We start from the raw sequence: 21809 nt of genomic DNA on the forward strand, positions 1-21809 counted from the left end.
GACAGGAATAGTTCCTGTTAGAGACAAACCTTGATGGAGACCCCAAAGATTTTCCTCTTAGCACTAGGCCCTGGGTTACCCATACATGCATGAACCTTTTTTAAGCCATGGTCACTTTTTTGAGCAGGTTAAGAGAGGGAACGTAACTTATTTCACCACAGCAAAGCAACTCCCTCCTCTGCTGTTCTCAGTTACCTTTAAATAACAAAACTTTTGCCACCGTTTATGTTTCTCCTAGTTGGATCAATGAAGTTCTCACTGCCACTGTGTTACCTTACATGGTGCAGAGAAGAAAATAGAAGTCCTACTGGGACACTATCAGAGAAACAGCAATAATTTCAAGAGGCAAGCAATGAACCAGAATCTCAGAAAAGCTTCAACTGCTGTCCAGAGTTTCTACTGATCCCTCCTAAAATATACAAGAAAGCACACTGTAGGGTGAGTCCATTTGGTTGCCTGCTAACCTGAAGAGAGGTGCCAAGCATCACTGCATGTAACAAAACAATGTGCAGTGCTAGGACAAGCACTGCTGGAACAGAAGGGAGATCCGTGTTCTATTTTCTCTAACAATGCTCAGGAACACCCGGTTCTGGAAACTAAACAACAATTTGCTTACATCAGGTTTCAGAGAACATATACCTGAAGTGTTTATATGGCCTATCTAAATCTTACCCTGACTGCAGTAATGGCAGGTGTTATCCTTGTCACATGAAATATTATCACTAAACTACTTGCTTCTGAAACTCCTCCAACTTTCCAAATTTTATTATAACAAATTGTATATCTAAAATACTATACCTTTGGTGCTCCTTTATTTCAGTGGGAGCACACAGTTTCCATAATAAGAGGAAAGTAGCACAACAGGTTACAGGACATTTCATAATCAAACCTACTCTAGATATAATTTACAAGGATGTGAAGATTGAGGTTAAGCATCATGCTCATCAGCCCCCAGTAAACTGAGAAGTGGGCTCTTCGAGGCATCCAAAAGAGTCCCTGCTCTATTTATAACTTTCATGAGCCCCATACAACCACCTAACAGGAGTTGATCACACCCTTGTTTAAGATACAGGGTGGCACAAAGTAGTACAGGCCTCATAATGAAAGAGACTAAACTAAAAAAAAAAAAAAAAAGGCAGCACACGATTCTTTTCCTTAGCACACAGTTCCACCTCCCAGCACTGCCTGCAGGGAGACCATTAGTCCCTGCACTTGGGTCCCTCACAGGTTATGGTGTATGATCCACCCATCTGGAAACAGATGAGCTGTTTCTCCCCTCCTGGCTCTCACAAGCCCTCCTGCACACCACCCCTAGCACAGACATTTTTCAGTAGTTGTTTTCACTAAGTAGCAAACATCTCTGCGACTTGACTCCTGCTAAGTCAGAGGCTTGGTGACTCACAGTGCTTATACCCGGCTAGAACGGAGGCCTTGGCCAAGGGGTACATGCAGTGGCCACCAGAGTTGGAGCAAAGATGCACATCTACCACAGAGAGGTGAAGGAGGTCAATGGGAGCTTTCTTCTCCAGTGATGTTGTCCTCATGCATCACACACGGCCTGGCTGCAGCGTGCTGGGACACCAGTGGGCAGCAAATAAAAAAGGCAGCGTATTAAAACTGGATAATAACAGGAAAGATCCACCCTGTGTTGCTGTCTTTTGAAGGTGCTGCCTTGTTTGCTGGCTTCTGAGACAGGCTCTTTCCACAGGGGCAATCCGTGTGGCCCCGCTCCCCACATTTTGCCATAGATCTAAATGCACAGGCACTGCTGCTAGGTGAGCGCCATTTGAATTGACAAACCGGGATTTCTGCTGCGCGCCTCACACTCAGTGCAGCCCTGCCTGGGCTTTGAAGGCATCGGCTTGTTGCCTTGGGGTCTGAAACTAACAAAGCCGAGCTGAACAAGCCCAGGGCTCCCGTTGGATTGCTCGATCAAAGACAATATTAAACAGCACCGTTTTCATAACTACTATTCTGAGGCTCTTGGAAAGCAAGACAAAGGAGATGAAGTTAATTTCTGTTATCATAGCCTGGTGCAGCTGCAAGGGCCCTGGGAGAAGCCATCTTCTCTTGATGGTTTATGCAGCCTATGTCTTTGCAAGAGCTCCCATTAAGCAAACAGAGCTTCAAAAGCTTGTCAGGCACTTCTGTTCCCCTCCTCCCTGCATCATTGTCAAATCCATTCCTTCCTTTAGACGTCTTCCTTACAGACACCAGGGAGCTTCCCTCTCCTTGACCACTTCTTTGCACCTCAGCTCTCTCCTTCACCTTTTCTGCCAGCAGTGCTGCTCACTACCCTGCCCAGGGAGACTCAACCTAGGGAAGTACTGCATTAGGTACAGGAGCGCTGTGCAAGGGAACTGGACAGGGAACGAGTCCTCCAGGTTCTGCTCTGCCGCCAGCTTAGCTCACAACTGCAGAGAAATATCTTAACCTTTGGTTTCTACACGGTCAGCAGAGATTAACTGGGCCCAGGCCTTTTTTTTTTTTTTTTTAATTTGATGGCAAACAAAACTGTATAGCGCATTCTAGTTCTTTCTGTTCCTAGATGTGATAGGTGATGGAAGCCACTAAGCAGTATTGAAGGAGAAAGTCGAAGCTATCTCCTGCTTAAAAGCACTGTTTGGGACATTTGAGGCACTTTTAAGACACTTCTCGTACAAACCATCATTGTCATGGCCAACAGGTCACCTTGAGAATGCAGGCTTGTCAGCATCAGTGCTGTCCCAGGACTGTACATAGATGCCTTGGGCTCTGATTTCTCTTCCCTACTCTTCATCCACAGTTGAGCATAGAGATCATTTATGGAAAAGCAGGAAAGTGTTAGAACTTGCTTATTACTCTCAGCTTGATTGCAGTAAGGACAAGGAGGATGAGAAAGTTGGGTAACCATGAAGAGCTTTGAAATGAGATTACTGAAAGGGAGGAAATAGCTCCAGAGAGCTTTGTTTAAAGTCTTCCTCGTCACACTGCACATTACTCCTTTGAGGTCACTCAGATAAAGGCACAAATTTGGGATTTGGCATGGAAATAAAGCAGTGCTTGAGATGAGCAGGGTACTTCAAGAACTGGTCAGCATCAATGGACAGAACACCCCATTTTTTCATCCTCTCAAACTGGGAGGTTACCTTGGGAGCCTACCATCTGGGGAGATGTCCCCAGCAACCTGACTGCTCCTGTAATCGAAGTACTCTTCGCTAATAACTGCTGTCTGGGATTTCACAAACTGGTTTCATTCAAGTTTGCTCTTCCCTCTAATCTCAGGTTCCCCAATTAGATGAAAATACATTAAAACACAGAAAAGTCTTGCTGGAAAACTTCTGGATAGATCCAATAGTGATGGCCATGAAATGAACAAGAAATGCAACATCAGGCTCAAACAAGAGGGATACACCTGGGTCCAGCCATTTGCTGATACCTTTCACATCTCCCTCATGTCAGTTTTTCCTACTAAGCGGTCAGTACAGATCTCTGACAATTTCTGAATAAAACTGCCCATTCTAAATGTTGGAGGCATAAAAAGAAAGCTGTTCTCAACCCAGAAGAGAATTAGCCAGTCTTCAGTTTTAAAGCAAATCTTCTAGATGTAAATTGCTGCATAATTTAAGTTTATTGAACATCTAACGCCAGGAAATGTGCAATTCATGAAATTTTCAGTGAAGATATACGAATGAGAGTTTCCGATACATTTTTAAAATGTGAAATTATCAAAGTTTTATGCACTGTCGACTTTGGCCACATACGGCAGAGTTAATTGAAAGCGCAGTCCTGGCATTAAAGGTGTCCCCATGAAAGTGGCAGTGTGTGTTTTATTGTCTCTTAGTCATTTGCAACTCAAAGGTGCCCAAATTTATGCATGAGAAAGTGTTTCTTCCAACTGCCAGCCTGCACTGCAAGACACCATTGAATCCAAGGAAGCGGGTAGCTGCTTTATTTCTTGCATTCACATCACTGGTCCTGTAGTTTTGCAAACTAAATCACGTGCCCGGCTTTCCAAGATGCAACCCTTAAGCTCCAGATCAGACCCCGTAAGAAATCTGCTTGGAGTGGATCAAAGATCGTCTGCTTGGAGCACCCTCAACAAGAGCAACAAACAGGAACAAACTGCATTTTATGGTGCTGGGAAAAAGCAGAAGGGTTAAAGGTTTCCCCTCACTCAGTAGGGCAGAACAGTATTTGATAAAAGGACACAGGTTACAACTCCTCCCCTCGCAGACACATCCCAGTTTAGGATTTCTGTAGCCTCAAGCTGGAACAGGTACTGCCAAGGACAACCAAACTGAACAGCACATCCTTAACCTCCTAGAGAGAGACAGCATAAATCCAGTCTGAAGCCTCTGCTCCATGAAATTGGATTAGGGACTCTACTTTGGGTCTACCTAAACCAGACAAATAGCCCTTATGGTTATTTTTTTTTTCTTCTTCCTTATTTTCTTTTTCCACATAAACTGTGAAAAAGCAAAAAATCATTAAAGTGGGGTTAGACAATCTTCTACCCCACAACAACAAATAAGGCCACAGAGCAGAACTCAAACACCAGTGCAGAACTGATGGCTTTCTAAAAAACATTAGGTCACACATTCTCAGTATAACTCTGGTGTAGGAGGTAGATATCATAAAAGTTGTTGGACTATTTGGTTTTACTACAAGTACATCTTTGGTCCCTTGTTTTGGTCATAAAGCTGCAGCAGTAGGAAACATGAAGTGGGATATGTGGTTAAAGTTTAATGCAGGGAGATGAAAGGAAAAAGAGCCATGTTTTCCCCCTCCTCGCAGCTGCATCGAGCCAACATCAGGAGCAAAAACATTTGCCACACCGACTGGAGACTGCAGAACAGACACCCCACTGCACCTTTTACAAATGCAACAGAGCTGCCCACCTCCAGAAGTGCCAGGGGAAATACACCGTGTCAGCTCTCTTTCTGCGGCCACCATCCCCAGTCCTGCTGCTGAGATACCTGCAAGGGCTGTGCTGCTGCTGCCACCTCTGCTCACAGAGCACACGAGCATTTCTCAGCCACCTGCTGCGACAAGTAGGGGCTCTTCCACAGCCTGCCTTCAGCACAGCAAGCAAAGGAACAGAGATCTGGGACTGGGGTGCTTTTGGACATGTGAACTTCTTTACCTGTGTCTGTCTGGCAGGTGCAGACATATTCTGCTTGCCTACTATCTAGCACTCAATGCAAGCCTCACTGAATGGTGGAAGTCATAGAGCTCTACCCTGTACAGTGGCTAAAAAAAAAAAAAAACACAGCTGGAGAGAAAAATTAGACCTCTCCAAAGCAGGCCAGGGCCTGGGGATTAATGTGCTTTCTGAACTGTGGCACAACCATGTTCCAGATCCTGCTCTATTTTGGAACAGAAATAGATTTCAATGTCCTATATTGTACTGGCTTAGAAGCAGTCTCCACTTCTTTCAAAAAGGCCATCCTAGCCATGAGAAATCCTTCTTTGGAACACTTTTCATAAAACAACCATATTTTCCCAGACAGTTTCTCTTTTTACTATTTGCGTGATCATTTTTACAGCACCAGCTCTGTCTACTAAAAAAAGGTTGTGACTATATAGTATCAATCCACTTAGTTCAAACATGTGAATGGCAGAAAAACAAACAAATAAATTTATTTTGAGAAGGGTTTCCCTTCCTATGAACATTGCTATTATATAATGCTGCTGTTATACATCTAAACAGGAATTTGAGAAAATGGATGTCTGGGTGATTTTTGCTTTTGCCTTTGAACTGCTTGGGTTTTTCTTCTGAAGTTCAGCACAGCAGCACAACCACAATTTCTCCACCAATTGTCCTCTTACATATACCACCCTGGGTCTCTCTTTTCCTTTCAGAGCTGCAGTTCATGTAAACCAGAGAGAGGGCCCAGAGCTCCAATCCTGTACACCCAGTTGCAGGAACGTATTTCAAGGTCTGCTGCTGCTGTGCCTTTGCCCCGACAACTAAAGGAGGCAGCAGCATCATGCTCTGGCTCAGCCGCTGGGTGCAGAGCGACAAACGTTCTGCCGGGGTTAGAATGAGATTAGCAAAATCCTACGGAACAATGATTCAAAGGTGCTGTAGCAAATCAATTTCCTGCGTGCAAAAAACACAATTACTACACAAATTATCTTGCTGTCACCCCATTCCTCGCTCTGCAGCGAGCCTGGGCTGAGAAACCTCATCCTTTGGGCTGCAAACATACAGTCCCTCCTCTCAGGTGTCACTGCGGATGGCAGGAGCAGTAGTTCTCCACCTCCCGTGATGAGCTGTGCCACTAGAGGGCACACAGATTGCCAAAATAACACCGGGGAAACAATGGGTCCCTTGGTCTTGGAACCTGCATTCCAAGCGCTCCACCTCCACGGGCAAGCACACTACCATTCCAGAGCAGCTCGTATCTGCCAACACAGACTATCTTCTCCACTTCATCACCTTTTAGTTAATTTCTCACATCTCCCAGTTTTCCCATTGTGGCACAAAGGCAGAATTTCTACCTAAAGCAAAGGTGGGGGCTAAGGGAGGGATTTTATATTCTCTCCAAGGCTTAACATATTTTTTACAGAGGTGATTCCAACATCAAAAAAATCAACACATTCAGCACAGACAGCCCAGGTCTACAATGTTTCTTGTCTCTGGTTCAGAGCCAGAGCCCAACTGCACTCCTACAGTATCACATGTGAGCTGATGAGCTCCCCAACCCTGCTGGGGGTGCATGTGGTAAGGATGTCATCAGCAGCAGCCACCTTGAACTTAACAAGGCTAGTTGAAAAGTCCAAGATGAAAAGCATCAATTTCCACCCAGAGTCAGCTGTTTCCATGCTTTGTTCCCTGGCACTGCTGAGGCCCTCAAACAGGCCTTGCACTGACTGGGAAAGATCCAGCAACGCTGAACAGTCTGGACTGCATGCAATGCAAAATGGTGCTCCTTGCTTCCTGCCCAGGAAACAGATTGCAATTTGCACAGTGCTGTACCTGAGTTAATAAACTATGATGAACTCTCTCTGGGTCTGCATCCATGGCACAAATAATCTTCAGTCTGGGTAATTCCCATTATGTGCCCTGGCTCTTTTACTCAAGCTGCAATGCCTTTTACCTCTGGAAGTCCATGGTGCCAGCCAGCATCCACTACTAAACTTGCTCTCAATTCTGTCTGTTCCCATTCCCATTAAACCAAGCAGCCAACACCACCAATCTCTCTTTCCCCCTTCAGTTCTTGTTGTAGGTGAGATAAGAGCAAACCAGCTGGGCGATCCCCATGTGCTGCTGATCAGCTTGGCAGTCTCCTGCCATCTTGTTCTGCTGCTGCCTCCCTCACAGGCCCAGCTCCCTCCAGCTCAGCCCTGGGAGGGCTCAGCTCTTGTGACATGCCAGGAATGCCACAAGCTCAACCACATCATCTCCTGAGACTGAAGGGACCAGCCCAGTGTCCAGTTACCCATTCTGAAAACATGCAAGGTGAAGAAAGAGCAGAGCCTGTACGTACCACGTGTGTCAATGGGGAACCTGTCAAAGCCTAACACAACTTACAGGACAGAGTCACAGACACTGGCTTTTCACCTTACTGGGCATCCAGCAGGCTGCCTTTTCCCACTTATCAGACAAATCTGAATGAACACTCTACTAAAAAAAAAAAAAAAAAAAGGAGGAAAAAAGGTCTTTGAGTTAAGCAGTTGATACAATCAGGATTTCAATTGTTAATATAGAAGAAGACTTCCTCGGATGTCTCGCACCGGTATTTGCATCACAGCAGAAATTATACAAGGAAAGAAAGAAAAACGCTTTAAATGATACGGCTCTTTGTCAGACTGGAAATATTAGCTGTGATTCAGAAATTAATGACAGCATAAAAATCTATTAAGGCATCTAGACTGTCTCTCAAGGGACCTTTTCAAGCTTGTAGTGCATGGATTATTCTCCAGGGCTCTGCCCAGCCAAACTTCAGAAGTCCCAAATGACAGCAATTCCACCATGATTCTTAACAAAGCTATATCACCATCTAATCTCTTCCTTCCATTAAGTATATTTCCTCTCCTGCCAATTTTTTTCTTTCTTCTTCCAAATTTTCTATCATGAGAGACTCTTCTAGCTCCGAGTCCACACTAGACAAGTCTTCATGCCTTCCCAGTATGCCTACATCATTAGCATAGCTTCTCTTTAGTCATTTAGCCAAAACAGCTATATATTTAGCTCTCACAAGCATTCTTCATAAGTCAGTCCCTCCAGCCCCTTAATCATTCTCCTTGCAATCCTCTGAATTCCCTCTAATTTTGTTTACATCTTTCTGGAATTGAAGTGCCCGGAACCAAGTGCTGTAAACAACAACAGCTTGTTATCTGGCTAGACTGTAATTCTGGTGAGCGCAGCACAGGCCCCGCACATGCCATGCACACACAGCCACACGCACACGCTCATCCTCCGGTACAGACGCAGCATCGCTACGGGACACGAGTTCCGCTCGCTGGACAGTCCCTCCTCCACAGTGACACCAGCTGGGCCTCCTGCAAGGAAATCCAGTTCCAAAGAAAGTGAGGGCAGATCTTCAGTACAGCACTGTCAGCTGCCTGCGGGCTCAGGGCAGACAGCAGCTATTGGCTGCATGCAGGCAACATTTTCAAGTTTTTGGTAACACCTATGAAAGGCCACAATTTTCAGAACTTTTTTGTTTTAGATGACAATTAAGACTTTAATGTAGTCTTATGACGGCAGATAATACATCACAGGAAAGCCTTTAAGCATTTGGGCCTTAATCTGTTCTTGAAACTCAAGTTGGAATTTTTCCAACAAAACACCCTTCTATTCTTTGTTAGAAAAATGCCATTTTGGTGGAATAGAAGTGTTCTGCAGAGATCTTTGCTTTGCTTCAACAAACTTCTGGAGAACTCTTTCTTGAGTTCAGAAAGAAACCTGTCAAGCTCTCAAGATATCTGAATCATAGAATATTCTGGGTTGAAAAGGACGCAAAAGAACCACTGAGTCCAACTCTAAAGTGAATGGTCCACATGGAGATGGAGCTCAAAACCAAGGCACCAAGGAAAGATGGCAGCTCTGCAAGAAGGTTTCTTCTAGAATCAAGGTGACCCTAAGCCCTTCCCTGTAAGAATTTCAAAAACTTCTTCTCACTTAGCATTCTCTGAAATAATTACAGAGCTATTACTCCTGTGTGTGGAAAGAAAGCAGAGCCTTGAAGTCTTCCGCCTCCCCAATATGTTTCACGTGGGCTGTTCCCCCTTCACAGCAGCTACAACAAAGCATCCAGGAGAGCTTGAGCTGTTTGTTTCAATTTTTGTGGTGATTTGGGTCACTTTGGTCAGGAAGAAGAAGAGAAAGAGCCCAAAAACACTTGGGGTTGATCAGGGGATAAGTAGAGCCTACATGCAAGGGTCTTGTGATATTACTTGGAGTCTCAAGAAAAGGCTGCTGCTACAAATATTTACATCAGGACAGACAGAGCAAGGCCAGCCAGAATGGCCTTTGCTTTCTTTCCTCTATGCACACAGCAGGCCAAAGGAGAAGGAAGACTGCACTGCTGACCGCAGCTCTGCGTCCCTCTGGGGCAATGCCACAGCTCATTTACCTCATGCTGCAGCTGGACTTTTTTTTTAATCAACATCCCAATCAGTTGCAGCTCTGTGGCTGCAGAACAGTACAGAAACCAGTCACCAGTAGGCACCTAGGATACCTGAAAATGGAGGAGAGCTTATGTACCCTCGCTTCAGCTCCCACTGTTTCCTGCCTTCCCTCCCTTAGCTGGCCTAGACTACAGACAGCTCTTACACCACTTGAGCTAGCGTGATTAATTTTTTGTTCTTTGAATCGCCAAGCAATTATGGTTTGTAAAAGCCCAACATGGACACAGCACAACCCTTCCAGACAAATAGTTTCCTTTCCTCTCCAGGAGATCTAGAAGTGCAGAACATCTCACCAGGGCATGCCCAAACTGAGACTGGACAGGACACAGCCACGCTGGACAGAGCCTGTGCTGTTGAGGAAATTAAACCAGCAAGGCTGTGTTAATGAAGGTAACAGCCAGAGAACAGACTTGCTCATTTTACTGCTTCAGGCTGCATGCAGTTCATAAAACAGCATAGCTATGCAAGGAAGGTGGGCTCAGCCAGGCTGTACTAGTTTTGAATGTGTTGGCCTAATTGAAAAACAATACAACTTGGGCACGTAAGAAAGCCTCCTTTTATCATTTTCTTTCTAGTCCCAAAAAATCTCCCATGAAAGCGTAGGAGTCAAACATGTCCTTTCCACTCTCTAGGCTGTATTTCCTGCCCAGGTGACTGAAGTGTGACCAAGCTGCCCCCTTACACTGAGGCTATCGCAGAAAGATGAGGAGGGGTAGCCAAGCCACAGAAACAATTCTGTTTCACTGCAACAATCTCTTGCCATGTCAAGATAGGATGCAAATGCGCTATGAGTAATGGTCACTCCAAAAGCACGCATAACTACACAGACATTCCTATCAGCAATCAGCCTCATTCACCTCCTGCACTAACATTCACGACAAGTTCCTTGCACTAAACACAACTCAGGACCAGATTTGTTAACATTTCTCAAGCACCTTTACCACACAACTTGTGCATTTGCTGTCACATGCACACACTCAAATGCATGCATGTGCGTATATAGATCATCTTCTATTCCACGCATGCACCTTCCCAAAAGCCAAGGAAGAGATATTCAAAGGCCATGCCTTTATGCACAGATCATGTTTACAGGCACAAATAAAACTGTTGTTGATAACTGGATATTTCAATTCCATTGTAAAATGCACCTTTACAAGGCAAAGAGTAGATACTGCATTACATGAAGGTGTACCAGCATGACTAAAATCTAAATGCATTTACACTTCAAAAATCCCACAGATGTCCCCTTAAATAACCCCTACTTCCTACAGGCAAAACCTTCCCAGCGAATCCCTCCTTTTTCAGACACTCAAGTATATATTCTCCCAGTCAGTCAGCCTCTCCAACATCCACAGGGGGAAGTCAGGTAACAGTGCACTGGCTGCGAGGCTCATGATCAGATAGAGTCTTGCTCCCTTGGTGGAACTTTGGGTCAGCTGCAGAGGGTCAAGCACAGCCAGGCTCCAAGCAGGTGCAGCAACCAGAGTGCATGCAGAAGAATATTAATAGTTATTGTCCTAGCAGGTTGTAAGGATTAATTGGTTCTGGCCTGCAGCTCCCCATCAATGTAAGTGCTTAGGGGCAGAGGGGAGGGAGCTGTGATTACACACTTACATTGCATACTCATATGCTATTGATTTCCCAATTGGAAAGGCCCACAAGCCTTTTGTTTTTCTCCTTGCTTGCTCCCTTCCTCATCCTCATGCAGGCTCATGGCCTGCCTACCACATCTTCCCCTCCCAACAGCACAATCACCATCACCAGAAAAAGGAGAGAGATACCCTTTTTTGGGAGAGCTCTGCCAAACCAGAAAGAAATGCAGAAACCTACATCCATGAGGTCACACAGAGGCAGGCTCTAGGCAAGGGAACAAATTTCAAGAACTGAGTTTCCTTTGGCGGCTTTATATAATATAGGGACTGCAAAAGCCAGACTGTGAGCCCACAGCTGTGATTACACTCACCTTTGCTTTAAGCCGAAGCCCTCCTCTGAAGCCTGCCTTCTGACATTATCTTTTTTTTTAAATAAAACAAACCAACCCTTAAAAAAAAAAAAAAAAAACCAACAACAACAAAAAACCCCACAACACACCAACCTGCCTTAATTGGATTTATATACTCTTGTATTGCCTCCAAAACCACCTCCTCTCAGAGGTACCGTTCAAAGTCCAGTACCTCTAGAGCTGACAAGCACTGAAAAATCCTATTTTATGCTTGTGGGTGACCAATAAGCATGGTTGGTGTAAAGGGCCTTTACCCTCAGCATGTAGTCATGCAGAATTTCTTCCCCAGGAACACTGAAACAGTGTTATGTAATATATGGCCAGAAAGTAGTAAATATGGCCAGAAAGACTTCACTGTGAGAGAGAATACTCCTTTGGCTCAGAAAAATTAGGGTAGCTGCACTTGTAGTGTTTTTCCTTTTCCTTCCATGCAGATGAGCAGGGTAATGCTGCCACACAGGCAGGGAACCTCCTGGAGAGTCGCCTCACAAGGAAATGCCTGAGCTTCCAGGAAATTCAGCATCAGCCTAAAAACCACAGTGCAATTGCATAGCACAAAATCAAACCTGGACTTCTTTTTCCTGTGCCTATTTCGGTAAGAATCATGTTCTCCCATCATTTTTTTTCCCTTTACATGCTGATTGCAGGGATGTCTGCCCTTCGCTGACACCAGGAGAGGGCTGTGTCTCACACACTCACCTACACAAGTCCTTAGCTCGCTCTCAGAGTGGGACAGGATGGTCTGTGCTGTGCTTGATATTTTTAATTTTATCACGGATAAATCAACAGCAGGAAGAGTACATCAGCTGCCAAAGTCATTGCTCATTTAGCATGAGCAGCAAATGAAACTGCTATGCACCTTTTTAAGGAAAAGGGGATACCAAAGAAGCAAAGATTCATGCTTCTTATGGGGACCACAGACAGCAATATGCTGCATCCTTCCAGCAGCACCCTACACACAAAGGAGATGATATTTGGCAAAACACATATCCCCATGTTCAAAGGCACACATGAAAGATCTTCCCCAGACTCTTCCAGGATATCTTTGTCTGGTACCATTACAGACTTCACTCAGAGCAGTCAGCCCTTTAACAGCCTCTGTCAGACAACAACCACCTCACAGCTAATCCTCTTCCACAGAAAAACCCATCAGGTGTTCTGATGTGCCCAGAAAAAAGGACAACCCTTGCCCTTACTCTTCATCAGCTTTTGCCACCTGTCCTCACTTCAGAGCACACTGGGAAGCAAGCAGTGCTGCAGCTCCTCTCCTCATCACTGGCCCAGCTCCACCAGCCTCTCCAGGCAACTGCACACAGCACCCAGCTGCTGCTGCGGGATCTGTACATCAGCAACAACACCCCCTGTCTAACCCAGACCTGTGCATCAATGCCTCTTGTCTAACCCAGACCTGTACATCAACACCCTTTGTCTAACCCATTCCTAAGCAACTCAGCCTTGCACAGGGTAAATCTGCTGGGGGAAGGGTCCAGGCCCCACCAGCAAGGCAAGGACCTTGGCTCACTCAGGGCTTACAGGAGGCAAAGCTGGCACACAGAAAGCGTGTGCACTCCCAAAGCACTGGCTCTGCCAGCAGCCTAGGATGGGAGCAGCCGTATTCCCCAGCCTGACTGGAAGGAGCTCTATTGCTAGTAGAAGAAAAAAGTACTTATAAAAGAGCACATCTCCTCCTCAGACCATTAGGGTACACACGAGTGTGCTCCGAGGCTGAAAAGGAATGCCCCAAAACATTGGGAACTGGGTTCTTTGTCACAGAACTAGTAAAACTCTCGTGTGAGAAAAGATACCCGACACTAAAAGATTAAGCAAATTTTTATCTATCATAACAAAGCTCTCTGAGCAGGTGGATCATAGCAGCTAGAGGAAATGGGTTTTTACTTGCGTAATTATTGATTATTATGGTCAGCAATCACTGGATAGAACTGGAAGAAACACTTGGGATCACTTTTCAATTCTCCCCATTTGCAGATAAAAAGCCTTCTCTACTTCTTCCCTGTCCTAAGCTTACAAGAAAAATATTTTGTTTCATGTATTGAACCTCTTCACCATTTAAGGGAATGCAAGGCAGCTGAGTGAGTTGTCACCTCATCAATACACCCAGCCTGAGAGAGCTTCCCTTGCCTTACTAAGAGGAGAGAACTGGAGACAGATAGGAAGAAAAGTATATTCAGGAGAGCAGGAAAAGTCTTTTTTATTTTTCTCCCCAGTTGGCAGTATCTAAATGTTATCCAACTGCATCACAATCGCCCTGTGCTGTTCCCCGTACACCACAATGTCAGCACTCGCACACTCACCGCTGCTCCTCCCTCCCTTCTCCCCATCCATTACACACTATCAGCACAGAAACACTCGGGTATACACTTCCATCCATACAGATTGCACGTACCTCACGCATTAACAAACACATCATTTTTCACACCCTCATTGCCCAGTAACGTTATAGAACATGAGACTTTACAGATAATGTTTGTGCTGCGTACAAACCTAAAGCATCCTATTGCCCTTACCTGAGTGCTTCTGTGATTTCTTCTGCCAGACTCATTCCCCATTCAAGAGCACACTTGAGCAGCTCAAAAAATACATTATAAACGTGGCCAGGACTATGCAGGCCAGTTCTGGATGTCCTTTCCTAAGCCATCTACCTCACTAAACTGGCTGTGAAGGTATCTTACTTCATTTATTTATTTTTTTTTTCTAAACACAAAGTCTTTCACAATTAACCAATTAGGTGGGGTTGTCAGGGAGGTTCATTCAAACAAGATGGGATTTTTTTTTTTTTTTTAGCAAATTGCTGATTTGAAACAGCTGCTATTTTTCAAGGGTGAGAATTTGTTTAGAAGAATTTTCAACTTAAAGCAATGCTGGAGGAAATGTATAATTTTCAAGGCATTCATTTTTTTAAAATAAAACTCTCAGGGTGAGGAAATAAAAATTAATTTTCATATTGACAGCTAAGTTAGAGTAATAGTAGGTGACAGTGCAAATAAAATTCTTCTGAATTATCTAAATGCAATTTTTTTATAGACCCTAATCATTTCCTTCTCCACCCCATACTCCTGCACCCATTTTTGACTTGGGAGGTTGGGAGTGCAGGGAAGGAAAAGAAAAATTCGGCTTTACAATCCAATTCAACAATCCAATCTCTTTCAGACGCTTTGAGGCACACTGTACTAAGAAACGAATCCATTTGAGGGAAGAGCTGCAGCATGCCACTAGGAAATCATAGAAAATCCCACCCACCAGCAGTGCTGGGGTGTGTAGGTACTTTTATTCCTCCAGCCCCCCCCAGGGCAGGAAGGCCAGCGCACCTTGCAGGAGGAACAAGCATCCCGCCTCCGAGCCAGCTGCCTCCCCAAGAGCACTGGAAGCGCAGCAGCAGCGGAGAAACGCAAGAATCCTAAGCCACCAAAATGAGGAAACATAGGGATCGGGGAGGGGAAAAAAAAAATAAAACAAAATTCCTCCGTGCAGGACTCGGTGCGGGGGAAGGAGCAAAGGCTGACTCTGTACCAAAGCCCCCAGGCCAGGCAGGCAGGGGACAGGCAGCCCTTCGCATCCTGCCTGGCAGAGGCGCTGGCTGGCTGGGGGAGGCAGGCTGCGCCGGGCGCTTGGCACCGCCGAGCCCATCGCTCTCCTGCCAGGCTCGGCCGCGCTTCCTCCCGGCACCCCAGCGCCCGCTATTCAGCCTCGGCTCGGCCCGGCAGTGCCGGCAGCGCTGCCCCGCTCCCCCACGCCTGGGGGCTTCGGGAGAGCGGGGAAAGGCAAGGAGCTGCTTTTGCGCTCACCGATACACCCCCAAGCGGACGGCGAGGAGAAGGGGAGAGAGGGCGCGCACAAGTCCCGGGCAGCTCGCTGAGGTGTAGGCTCAGCCGCTTGCCTCTGCGCACAAAGGTCCTGGAAGCGGCCCGACCGGGGTCACTGCCTGTCAAAGCCAATACTGCCGTGTCCTGGGGTAAGAGCTCCACTGAGCTGTGCTCAGCAGGCTTATAGAAGTGTTCAAGGCTTGTTACTACGGCTTCCAGTGTAAAACAATTATTTTGAAATAAATATTGGGGGTGGTTTGTTGCGTCTTTTTAAGGGCACAATACTTTCCCCTTTATAACTCCTTCAAGTATCTTCAGGCTTGCTTCAGGCAGTGCCCTACTCCTCCCATGCAGCCCCAGTATTCCTGCCTCCCCATTCTCTCACTCTTCACACGGGAGAAAGGAAATTACTGCTGGCTATGAAACTAGATCCAGCAGTGCTCTGGTTTATATCATGCCAGAAGTTTGGGAGCAGTCGAAAAAGCAGCTCCAGGTTTGCACTCATTCAACACCACACCATCCTATCCCATCTCAAAACCCAGGGAGGACAACTCTGCCTGTTTAGAGGGTACCTGATAACACAGACCTCGAAAGACCTTCCCTGAAGCCTTCAAAACAAGAATAGATGTGGCTGATACAGCCATGGCAATACTAACTCACTAAAAAGGGAGGTAAAATGCCTGTCCATGCCTGTAGCCTGGCATAAGCTCCAGCTATAAGGACGGACTAAAAGAGCTCCTGGCTGTGCCAGCATTGGGATGCTGTGGTCACAACTCAGGGAAGGCTTGAGGCTTAAAAACACTGTGTGGAGCAAGTGCCGTGGTCTACAGGCTGGGAAACGTGCATCAGAAAGACAGGCAGTGTTCACAGTCGACACGTCTTGCCAGTGTCCATCTTTCTTGACAGTTCTCTGGCTAATCCTCCAGAGCGGGGCAAAGTTCACACCAAGCTACACAACTCCATTGCTGATGTTATCTACTTATGCTACACAGGTACCAGTTCTCCTCTTATCCCATGTACAACCTATGTGCTGGGAAAAATCCTCCTTCCCTGTCAGAAATAGCCACTTCACAGCAAGGAAGGAAGTCAGCTGGAAGGTGCTGGTGTTGGATTCACGGTCCAGACTTCAGAGAATGTAAGTTGAGAGAAAATACGTGACAGTGAAAAGCATGTGTACGAGACCCAGAAATGGGAGAAGTGAGACTGTATGAAAAGGAGCACTCAGCAAATGTGAGAAGGTGGCAAAAAATGAAGGATTCCATAGTGAGGGCTTGCAGGAGTGACAGGTGCGAGGCTGCAATAGAAAGCATGTGTGTGACAGGGAGCCTGCCTGTACGGGAATTTGCTTAGTAGACACAAAATAGAAGAGAACAGTACATGCAAGACTGTGTGTAAAAGTAGGAGCTAAGGGGAACTGAGGAAGCTGTGACTGGCATATCTCCATGCACGGCACTCCTGCACTAATATGTACTGGAGTGAGAAAAAAGCACTGTGAAAAAAGCCGTGTGCGAGTGAGATACGCTCTAAGGCAGCTCGCTGCAAATGCAAGACTGTGAGGCAGAGTAGGCCAGATAGAGTACATCTATGCTCTTGAGTTATATTTTCACCTAGGTGTGTGTGGATGTGTGCACCCGGGCTTACAAGGCTAGTGCAGCAGGATAGGCAAGGGATTTTAATATGCAAGCAACCTCAGACACTAGTGTTCAGGATGGAGGCTCGAAGGAGGGAGGGGGGAAAAGGGGAAGGGAGAACGTGAGTGCAAGAGAAGCAGACTATCCAGGAATTGCATGTGCTAGGGAGCTAGGACTGTATGTGCCAGAGTGAGTTTATTCATCCTCCCTGCCATATCCTTGAGTGTGTGTGTGTGTGTGTGTGTGTGTGTGTGTGTTCAGGAAGGACCACTGATGTGACCAGTGAGTGTGGATCATGCACAAGCTGCAATTCTGAAGGCTATGATTATATGTACATGTGTGACATGTATTAATACATACAGCATGGAATGCATTAACCCTTAACTCCTGTTTACAGAAAGCATCTCAAAACCAGCTAGCATGCCTGTCATCACTTCGAACTAAATTCCATACTCACACTTGGCTCTTAAAGCAAGAAACCCAGCTGGCAATTCTCCACTGAACAAAACCCCATACCCAACAAATTTTCACCTCCTGTCTTTCCTCCATCACTCTCTCTCTATATTTCCCCCCCCACCCTCCTGGTATAGAGGGGAAGGACACAGTGTTTTCACAGATAGACCAGAGGCATAGAGATTCCTCTAACCTCCCCCTCTCCAGACAAAACCAAAATAAAAATAATTAAAAAAAACCGCAAGACAAAACAAAACAAACAACCAACAACAACAACCAAAAAAAAAAAAAAAAAAAAAGTAACTTATCATCTCGGGAAGGTAAAGAATCGAGGAGAATTAGTACTTGTGACCCAAAGTGCTGAGGAACAGCGGTTGTGGATGGAGGGGATACCACCGTCACCCACCACTCTTTTCCTTTGCATATCTTAACTATACTGCCCCTACCAACTCCCCCTCTGCGAAAGCATAAATACAGCAGCAAAGTCAGTCACATGCAGTGCCCTCTAACCATAGGATTCACCAGCAGCGATCTCTCCTTGGCTTATTTCCTGAGGCAAGGGGGGGGGGGGGGGGGGGGATGGTTTGGAGGGGAAAAGGGGGGAGAGGAAGCTCCAGCTTCCAGCTCCATGTTTCAGGCCATCCTCAGTCCATCAGCCTCAATTAAAGCAGAAGGGTTTGAGGAGGTTGCGAGAGAGAACTCACCACATACCTTGCAAGGAGAAGAGGGACAGGAAGAATCCCAGCACCCAGATACTGTGCAGCCAGTAGGTCCTCATGCTTCTCTCTCACTCGCTCCGCTTCCTCTGCCTTTCTCTCCGTCTCTTCGCTTCTGTCTCTCTCTCTCTCTCTCAATTTCTTTTTTTTTTTTTCCTCCTCTTCGCTCCTCTCAGAGAAAATGGGATTCGTGTCTCCCTTCAGTCCCTCTGGGCTCTGCTTTGCCAGCTCTGACAATCCAGTCGCAGCACAAGCTGACCCGCGGTGGCCAGATTCCCAAATAATCTCTCACTCTCCCCTTCAAGTGCTGGAGAAAGGGGGGGCCAGGTTGGATGCTCCACCGTAGCCTGGGCTGGCTGTAAACACAGAGAATCCCTCTGTCTCTCTCCTGCAGCTCCAACTAAATGCGACTGTACTTAAACAAGCAATGCCTTATAGGACAGCGCTCCGAGCAGAACAGATCCCACCTCTGCCACCTAGTGTTGCAAGCCAGCTCACTTATTTCATTTTTTTATATATAAATATATATATATATATATGTTATGCTATAGAAATATGGTTCCCTCATTCCTCTGCAAATGTATCTCTTGGATCACAGTCCATGAGCCATTCCGGGCTCAAGAGTCCCTGCTGTTCCAGCCCCAGTGCACATGGGGAGGTTATTCAGAAAAGGAATATTCCTCATTGCCACAACCAGAGGCATGGCAGGGCAGGTTTAGATTCTCAGCAGAGTTCTGCTTAACAAATTCTGAAGCAAGGGTCTCTCTGATGCTGGTGTCACTGCTGGGCAGTCCACAGGGGCCAGAGGGAGATTCAGATGCACCAACTGTAATTACAGAGCTGCCAAGGCCTCCAGGAAAAAATAGCAAGCATCAGCCTGCATTAATCTTTGCTGGATCTCCTGTGACTTCCATGCAATTTCAGAGGGACCAGAAAGAGTCCTTCTGTAAGGGAAATCCAGCTTGAATAGCAACCATTTGCTCAGAGAAGGCTTCTTTCCCCACTACCCTTCTCCTTTCAAATGCAGGTTCCTCCTGCCCTACATAGCACAAACTTTTTTTCTCAAGGAGTAATTGGCTCCTGTAGCTCCATTTCCCGCTAAAATCATTGCCTCCAGTTAGAGGAACGCCAGTAACGAAGTACTGCTTAACATTCACAGCGGGCTTTTCATCAGTCACTCTCCAGGCATTTCACAAAGGGTGTCCGTCCTCAGCTGGGGACGTGGAGGCAGTGTGAGTGCACAGCTGTCCCTGGGACACAGTGTGACAGCTCAGCTGGACTGCCCACCCAGCCCTGTGGCCCCTCTTCAGGCCACATTGTGGTCACCAGGCAGCCTGTGAGGATGCCAAAACTAAAGGACACAAATCTTCAATTTACGCATTGAGGGTGTGGGTGAGTCAAGGTGAGTGTCCACACGTAGGAAGGTCTGTAGGATTCTCATCACTAATGATGTTGTTGCAGAAGTGTTTTTTATTAGACTGCTGTAGAGCAAGCTGTTCTGTGAACAGAGTACACCAAGCCTGCCTCCCCGTGGGTTCCTGTCTGCTGTCTCAAAAATCCCCCTGCTCTAATAAAAGCCAGAACCCATCCCTGTATCCCCTGTGACATCTCCTGTAGGAAGAAGGAATCCATGCTACGGCTTCCTAGTGGACCAAAATGAAAGACAGAACACAAGACACCACTTGCCTCAGCCTGGTTGGCTACTGTCGTGTACCACCTACATAATTCTTGAGTTTTCCACCATGGAGGGAATGGAACATTACCTAATCACCAGTTTTTAAGAGACATACAGGAATAAGTAACTTTTTAGCCTTCCACCCTCTTTCAAATGTGGTTGAAATTGGTTGCACTGGAAAGTTATTACGAGGAAGAACATATGGACAAACAGATAGATACACACGTACCATCAGCTAGGCTTCACTTCCCAAGGAAATCAAACTAAAAATATTAGAGTGCACGAAAGTCAACTGACTCTAGTCAATGAGGACCATGCTTCTTTTTTGTGGTTTCTATTTCAGATGGTTTTCTTGCTCTGATACTGCATTGGGTCTGCATGGCAAGGTTTTGATGGGGGGTGGGGAGGGGCGTCTGTGAGAAGCTGACAGAAACTTCCTCTGTGTCTGACAGGGCCAAGGCCAGGCAGCTGCAAGGCAAAGCCACCAGGGGCCAAGCCCGAGTGTACCATCAGCAACGGTAGTACCACCTCTGGGATCATGTGTTTAAGAAGGGGGTGGAAGCTGTGCAACAGCAGCCAGGAGAGAGGAGTGAGAATATGTGAGAGAAATCGCCCTGCAGACACCAAGGTTGGTGGAGAAGGATGGGAAGGAAGTGCTACAGACACTGGAGCAGAGATTCCCCTGCAGCCTGGGATGAAGACCGTGGAGGTTCAGGATAGATCAGTTAGCCCATGGAGGACCCCTTGCTGGAGGAGGCTGTGGCCCCATGGGAAGCCCACACTGGAGCAGAGTCCTGGCAGGACCTGTGGCCCCTGGAGAGGAGCCCACGCTGGAGCAGGTTTGCGGGCAGGACTTGAGACCCTGTGGGAATCCTGCACTGGAGCAGTTCATGAGGAACTGTGGCCTGTGGGAAGGACTCATGGTGGAGAAGTTCATGGAAGCTGTCTCCTGTGGGAGGGGCCCCACACTGGAGCAGAAGAGGGTGAGGATCCTCCCTCTGAGGCAGGAGGAGCAGCAGACGCAGCTGTGATGAAGCAATCTCAGGCCCCATTCCCTGTTCCCCTGTACCCCTGCCACAGAGGCGGGAGAGAAAATGAGGAATGAAGTTAAGCCAAGGAGGAAGGGAGGAGTGTGGGAAAGATATTTTAAGATTTGGGTCTACTTTTCATTATCCTGCTTTGATTTCATTGGTAACAAATTAAATTAATTTTTCCAAAGTTGGATCTGTTTTGCCTCTAACTGTACTTGGGGATTGATTCCCCCTGTCCTTATCTTGACCCACAGGCTTTTTGCTGCATTTTTTTATTCCCCTGTCCAGCTGAGGAGGGGTGATGGAGCAACTTTGGTGAGCACCTGGAGGCCAGCCAGCATCAAACCACCACAGATACCAAGAGAGCACGGTCTGAAAGAGAGCACAGTCAAAAATAAACTCGGGACTCAAGACACATTTGGAACTTAGCACACCAAAATCAAATTATGGCAATCAGTTTGTAGGCTTGGAGTAGGAGCTTTTGGGAGTTTTTGCAGAAATCTTCACAAACATCTACCTCAGGTTCAGGGACCAGCTAGGCCAGCACCTTAATATTACACCAGCTGTATACCTTTCTGACACACAACTGTTCATGTGCTCAGTATTCCTTTTTTCCATTTGTCCTATACCTTTGTGATCCATCACCTCAGTGCTCACCATCTACATCTGATATAAAACACAGCATTATACGCATTTGTACTATTTCACAAATTTCCTCAGCTCCCATATATGGCACCAAAATTCACCTGCCACCTATCCCAAACTTCCCAGCTACCCACAGCCACATACATAACCTCACCTCCCACCTGCCCTACACATAATCCTACAGGGCCCCACAGTCTTCCCAATTAAACCAGAT

General features: G+C 46.4%; 1 protein-coding gene across 3 annotated transcripts in view; it reads right to left on the minus strand.

Moving 5' to 3' along the window:
- LSAMP (limbic system associated membrane protein) overlaps positions 1-18654 on the minus strand; it is a 987281-nt gene extending 968627 nt beyond the window's left edge. For all 3 annotated transcript variants that reach the window (XM_058419186.1, XM_058419185.1, XM_058419187.1), the window contains exon 1: positions 18240-18654. In XM_058419186.1, the coding sequence (XP_058275169.1) occupies positions 18240-18306 (67 nt within the window). In that variant the 5' untranslated portion in view covers positions 18307-18654. The remainder of the gene's footprint in view (positions 1-18239) is intronic.
- Between the last annotated feature and the right edge of the window lie 3155 nt (positions 18655-21809).

The sequence above is a fragment of the Hirundo rustica genome, chromosome 2, assembly GCF_015227805.2.
Source record: "Hirundo rustica isolate bHirRus1 chromosome 2, bHirRus1.pri.v3, whole genome shotgun sequence".
NCBI lineage: Eukaryota > Metazoa > Chordata > Aves > Passeriformes > Hirundinidae > Hirundo > Hirundo rustica.